The sequence below is a fragment of the Centruroides sculpturatus genome, unplaced genomic scaffold (assembly GCF_000671375.1).
Source record: "Centruroides sculpturatus isolate CEXI.00-Female unplaced genomic scaffold, Cexi_2.0 scaffold4561, whole genome shotgun sequence".
In the NCBI taxonomy this organism is placed as follows: Eukaryota; Metazoa; Arthropoda; class Arachnida; order Scorpiones; family Buthidae; genus Centruroides; species Centruroides sculpturatus.
This window is the reverse complement of record NW_019388675.1, coordinates 1-6,383: the sequence shown is the minus strand read 5'-3', so window position 1 is coordinate 6,383 and position 6,383 is coordinate 1. Positions and strand designations below refer to the sequence as shown.

The window sequence follows — 6,383 nt, the reverse complement described above, 5'->3', positions numbered from 1 at the left end:
ATATTGGATTTAATGAAAATTTAAATTTAATATTGTAAATAGTGTACTGTATATCCTTCACAGTAAAGGAAACAAAATTTTCGTCGGGCATAGCTCTATGTTTTATTTTAATCATTTTATTGATTAATTTTAACATTCTTAAATACCTTTCATCATTTATGTTTTTCTAGAAATATAACTGTTATATGGGCTGTAATTCGTTATCTATATCTGTGATCAGGGCTAGTTTCAGGGCCGTGCCGTGCTATGATGCAGAGATGCGGCCGCATCAGGCGGCACCGTGAGGGAACGGCATAAAAAACATTTAAGGGGTAGAATTTCAAAGACTTGCATCATACTTAGAAAATCTACCGCACGGCCCTGGCTAGTTTTACCATTAGGCGAACCTAGACGGCCGCCTAGGGACGTCAGCCTTACTCATGAACAAAAAAAATACATCATTAAGTAGTGTTAATTAATAAAAAACTTTTTAATGTTACTGTAAAGTTACAAATTCACAACTTTTCCATATCTTCTTCAGTTCGTTGAGGCACTTCCAACGATCGGTAATATGTTATAACCACAAAAAAACAAACAATCTGAAAATTATATATAAAATATCAAATAGTCATATCTTTATATTATTAAATTAATAAAATTAGTACATTTATAAATGTAAAAATGTATATGTTACGTGCGTTGCAACAACTTACATGTAATCCTAGCATAGCCAGAAGTATAGCTGCACAAACAAGAAGGAGCTGCAATAATATTATAGTAAAATTATCTAATCAGAAATTTAAAATTTTATATTTAATCCTAGAAATAATAAGATAAATTTTCCATTAATAAGAAAAGCTAACACGGACTTCCTAGACAGTTTCCTTTTTAAATATAAATATTAGGTGGGATGGACCTCTCCCGTACCTCGACAAACTAAAGATCCACGGGGATAATTGCAGTTACTTTAACTAAGTTCAGCGACCATCACACAATGCAGAATCCTAAGCGGATAGCCCCCTCATACTCACTTGAGGTCCATCAGTGGCCAAGCGATTCCGAACACTGGGAGTTCGGTGTTGGTTCGAGCTTCGCCAGGACGGGCTGGCCACGTGGAATTTTCTGAGTTTCTCCACGTCTGTAACGCCTGAATAGGGGTCAGTTAAACCAAAAAAGACCTCCCGGAAGGCATTACCCTAGGCCAGGGGTCGGCAACCTTTTGAGTCGGAAGAGCCAAAATTACAATTTACAAAATTTCAAAGTTNATCTGTGATCAGGGCTAGTTTCAGGGCCGTGCCGTGCTATGATGCAGAGATGCGGCCGCATCAGGCGGCACCGTGAGGGAACGGCATAAAAAACATTTAAGGGGTAGAATTTCAAAGACTTGCATCATACTTAGAAAATCTACCGCACGGCCCTGGCTAGTTTTACCATTAGGCGAACCTAGACGGCCGCCTAGGGACGTCAGCCTTACTCATGAACAAAAAAAATACATCATTAAGTAGTGTTAATTAATAAAAAACTTTTTAATGTTACTGTAAAGTTACAAATTCACAACTTTTCCATTTCTTCTTCAGTTCGTTGAGGCACTTCCAATGATCGATAATATGTTATTACCACAAGGAAACAAACAATCTGAAAATTATATATAAAATATCAAATACTGTATTCATATCTTTATATTATTAAATTAATAAAATTAGTACATTTATTTGTGAATAACTTTTATAAATGTAAAAATGTATATGTTACGTGCGTTGCAACAACTTACATGTAATCCTAGCGTAGCCAGAAGTACAGCCGCACAAGCAAGAAGGAGCTGCAATATATATTGTAGTAAAATTATCTAATCAGAAATTTAAAATTTTATATTTAATCCTAGAAATAATAAGATAAATTTTCCATTAATAAGAAAAGCTAACACGGACTTCCTAGACAGTTTCCTTTTTAAATATAAATATTAGGTGGAATGACCTCTCCCGTATTTCGACAAACTAAAGATCCACAGGGATAATTGCAGTCACTTCAACTAAGTTCAGAGACCTTCACACAATGCAGAATCCCAAGCGGGTAACCCCTCATACTCGATTGAAGTCCATCAGTGACCAAACGGTTCTGTTCTGAACACTGGGAGTTCGGTGTGGGTTCGAGCATCGCCAAGATGGGCTGGCGACGTGGAGTTTTCCGAGTTTTTCCACGTCTGTAACGCTTGAATAGGACCAGTTACCTTTAAAAAGACCTTACGGAAGGCATTCCCCTAGGCAGATCACCCAAGTGTTGCGTCACAATGCAAAATCCACCTCATCCTCAGTTGAAGTGTCCGGATCAACAGAACTCGCGGAAAATTCAGACAATCGTAGCCCGGACTCGATTTAGGACCCCTCCAAGTGGCAAGTTCCTGATCCAAACTGAAACTTTCCCGCTCTCGGAGGGAGATCGAGTTTGGATCGGGAGCTTCGGGAACATTTCTTCGGTGGTCTGTTCTGGATATATCAGACCCCGGCTGTTATCCGTCAACCATTTTGATTTTGGGCCTGATCAAACCCATATATAGATCAATTTTTTTGTCCCGATGGTCGTAGAAAAAACACAGCATCTTATCTTAGTATCCACAGAAAAAAAAATGTTAAAAGCCAAACAAAAAAGCAAGTTGACCATCTTTTGCTTCAGTCATCAAAACTGAATTTAATTTACTAGTCATTACATTTTAAAATTTTAAGTTTTAAAATAATAATTTTTATAAGTTTATTTGAGTATTAAAGGAGAGTATCAACTTTTCCATTATTGTCACTTTTCTATTAAATAATAAATAAAAGTTTTTAAAATTCAAAGTAAATCTTAAACATAACAATTAAGAATTAAAATTCTCACCGAAATCTCTCCAGACAACATATCCAATACAAAAAAGCCAATAATTGCGGCAAGTTGAGAGAGCATTAAAATCATCAACCAAATCATCCATGGTATTAAGGCCAAACGTTTTTTCTAGAAAATTATTAAAATAGTTTAAAGTTTATATTATTTTTACTTTACTTTGAAATATTCCACTTACCTTAATCACGGCATACACCAGAAGCAAACTGAATGGAAGGAATATTAAACAGAATGTTAAAGATGAAGCGTACACCGCAATAACTAAAATCATAACAATTATCTGTTTACTATTTCATTTACATGAAATTAAAATTCTCGATGACTTAAAATGAAGAAAGTAAACTACTGTATATTATAAATAGTAATATATTTTATTTAAAAACACTTACAAAAATATTTTGAAGACGGATGAAATTCGGAGATAGACCAAATGGCAATGACAGTAATTAAACCGATTGCAGACACAACCTATAATAAATATATATGCATACAGTACTTAATATATATATAGAGAGAGAAAACAGCAATAAATTTTATTTAAAAACACTTACAAAAATATTTTGAAGACGAATGAAATTCGGAGATAGACCAAATGGCTATGACAGCAATTAAACCGATTGCAGACACAACCTATAATAAATGCATATATATATGCATACAGTACTTTATATATAGGCCTATATAAAACAGCAAGAGAAGTAAAAACTAAAAAAAATGATCCATCCCAGATTTTTACATTTTTGGACTCAGGGGACCTCGAAACGTCGAGAAATGCAAAAATATTTGAAAGTTTTTTCTGTATGTATGGCTGTTAATATGTGTGACACGATTTTGTTCACCCTCTTTGAAGCTTAACTCCTGTGCCTTTTGTCGAAAATTTCAGAAATTTTGCAGGAGGGATGGGGAGATAAAGGGGATAGTGTCATATCTCGAATAGGGTGGGACTTAATGACGATTTTCCTCGTTATTGGCATTTACAATTTTTTATAAAACCCATTCCTACCTGAAAACGAGCAATTATTTTACTTTGATGTCGTCACAATACCGGGCTGCAATTTTTAATCATATTAATTTATTTATTTAATCTAGAATATATGTTCTCTACCTCAATTTAGTTTTGTAGTGCCCATGTGCCATGTACAGTATATCATACTTTCCCTTTAACAATAGAGTCGTGCCGAACATCTAACACCTTACAGGTGAAAATTTTTGAATTGAAATAACATGACTTCCGGTTTGCATCAGAAGTTCTTATGTAGTTAAATTCGTAATTAAATCACAAGGTACTGTACATCAAATTTTTAATCAGTAGTACGAGTCTGCATTTTTTGTAAAATTAAAGTATACCTAATTTATTAAAAATTTTTTTTCATGTTTTATTCAAAGACAGTTAAATCGAGAGTCACGGAAGTGACTCTGCGCCTAGTGAAAAAGTCACTGACTATACATTTAGGAATCAGAGTTGCCGATTTTCGGAGGTCAATTTCTCCGCTCCCAAACGCGTATAGTAAGTCTAAATATCTCGTTCGAAATAGAATTGTTTTCTTAAGTAGTGTGCAAAAATTTCAGATTTTTCTATAAAGGGGTTGACAAAATATAAGCAATTGAAAAGTGCAAAATTGCCAAAAAACCTGTATTTCCTTCTCTTCTTCAACCGGCGCTGCAGACGCTCCAAGGGGGAAACTACCGGGTCTAGAGTGCGCAAATTTTTAAACTTAAGCTTTGATTGTTATCAGTGAAGTTCTGGCGAAACTTTAGGGTCGATAGGTCAAATTTTACGAGGGTTCTCCATAAAGCTATTTTACTTTTATCGCTTAATTTTACACTTGTCGGGAAAAAATATTGGCTAGAAACTTGATTGAATGACTTTATTCAAAATGTTATCCACAATAATAAAAGCTCAAATTTATGCACATTAACATGAGAAATTTCACCAGAGCATATTTTTAAATGAATGCAAATTTTCTTAAAGAAAAATGTTTTTATGTTTACTACTTAACACGATTAAAAATTATTACTATTACATGTTATAGTATTAATTCTTTTATTACTAAGCTATTTATTTTATATTAGGAGTAATATAAACTATTTTATCCTGTAGTTCATAATTAGATGTAAGAGATTTATATCGTTTTTCTGACATCCAAAAAAGACTATTTAAAAAAATTTTTTTATTGAATTAGAATAGTATTTAACACAAAAAATAATAACGGAAAAAACAAGAAAATAACTGAAAAAATAATACAAATACAATAAAAAACAAAGTCCAATCTAGTAATAGAAAATAATAAATAAAAATAAATGTACTAGTTAATACTTTAAATACACATTGTAGTAATTGATGAAAGAAGTAACTATAAACTAAGGCAAAACTACGAGTTACTTCTATTACTATGTTTTTTATTATATTTGTATTATTTTTTTCAGTTATTTTCTTGTTTTTTCCGTTATTTTTTATATTTAAATTTATGTACAGTATTCTATTGAACGGAACGTCAATGTTCTTTTTCTATCGTTAAGCATGAGGATGTCCTATAGAGTAGGCCGAAAACGTTAGTTTCTCAATAAAACTATCTCGGCAAAACAAAGTGTAGTCTGATAAGTTAATTATTTGCTGAGCACGTTCTGTTTAATATTACATGCTTGATTTACAATGATTAATACTTTGATTTATTTAAATTAACTTCAAATAAATTTCAAATGTCTTTGAAAAATAACGATGATAAAAGGAATTTCACTCATTAAATCAGAAAGTGAAGTTTAATTTTTACTGTTTAAATAAATAAAAACGATATAAAATATACATGCTTATAAAGTTTAGTAATATTAATTAAAATATATAAAAAGTGATTGTCTAAATAAATTTAAATTTAATATAATAATAATTCAATAATTACTTACAGTTGTATAAATTCCCGATGCTAGCGAAGCATCTTTACTGTTTTTAAAGCAGAAGCATCGGTGCAGTTGACATTGATACTTCATTTTTAAGTTTTCTAAAAATACAATTTATATTTAAACTTCTCAATGTTCGATAGCACCTCCCGACGATCTAAAATAAACTGAATTCATTAATTTAAGAATACATTTGATGAAGGATGTTGAAAAATATCATCATCGGATATTCCACGTATTAAAATTGCGCAAGTTATTTTCGATAGAGTTTCACTAACCCACGCAGAAACTGGAGAAGGTAAACCCACACAAAATTCAGTTAGCGTTCTCCAGTTCTATGTGGATTCGTGTACTAAAGTAAGTTTGCGTATATGTTATGAACCAACTGATTAATATGGACATCATCCACAATGGCCGTGCATTATAAATAATGACGAGCGAAATAGAGCACTGTGATAATTTCACGTTCTTTAGCATAAAGTTATCACACTAGTAAGTCAATATGAATGAAGTATTCATATTGACTTATTGGAAAACGTGGTGATAATGATATCTTGAGGAGTGATCCATCTGGCAAAATTAGTTTAATTAAAACAGTTAATAATACTTTTAAAAAATAATCCAGTTTTTAAGTG

General features: G+C 32.2%; 1 protein-coding gene and 1 long non-coding RNA gene across 3 annotated transcripts; both read right to left on the bottom strand.

Moving 5' to 3' along the window:
- Positions 1–445: 445 nt before the first annotated feature.
- On the bottom strand, positions 446–1,142 carry LOC111617035. The gene is made up of 2 exons (XR_002755365.1): positions 693–1,142; positions 446–578 (listed from the first exon to the last, which is right to left on the bottom strand). It is a non-coding gene; the product is annotated as an uncharacterized LOC111617035 (long non-coding RNA).
- A 327-nt stretch (positions 1,143–1,469) lies between these two features.
- Positions 1,470–6,022, bottom strand: LOC111617036. Of its 2 annotated transcripts, none has more exons than XM_023358375.1 (6): positions 5,755–6,022; positions 3,405–3,483; positions 3,032–3,114; positions 2,851–2,964; positions 1,751–1,798; positions 1,470–1,614 (listed from the first exon to the last, which is right to left on the bottom strand). In XM_023358375.1, exons 1-6 carry the CDS (start codon positions 5,836–5,838, stop codon positions 1,531–1,533), a joined length of 492 nt encoding a protein of 163 aa, XP_023214143.1. In that variant the 5' UTR covers positions 5,839–6,022; the 3' UTR covers positions 1,470–1,530. The 2 variants fall into 2 exon arrangements, with proteins under 2 accessions (XP_023214143.1, XP_023214142.1); XM_023358374.1 differs by lacking the exon at positions 3,405–3,483 and adding an exon at positions 3,243–3,321 and having other exon boundaries at positions 5,755–6,010.
- Positions 6,023–6,383: the final 361 nt, after the last annotated feature.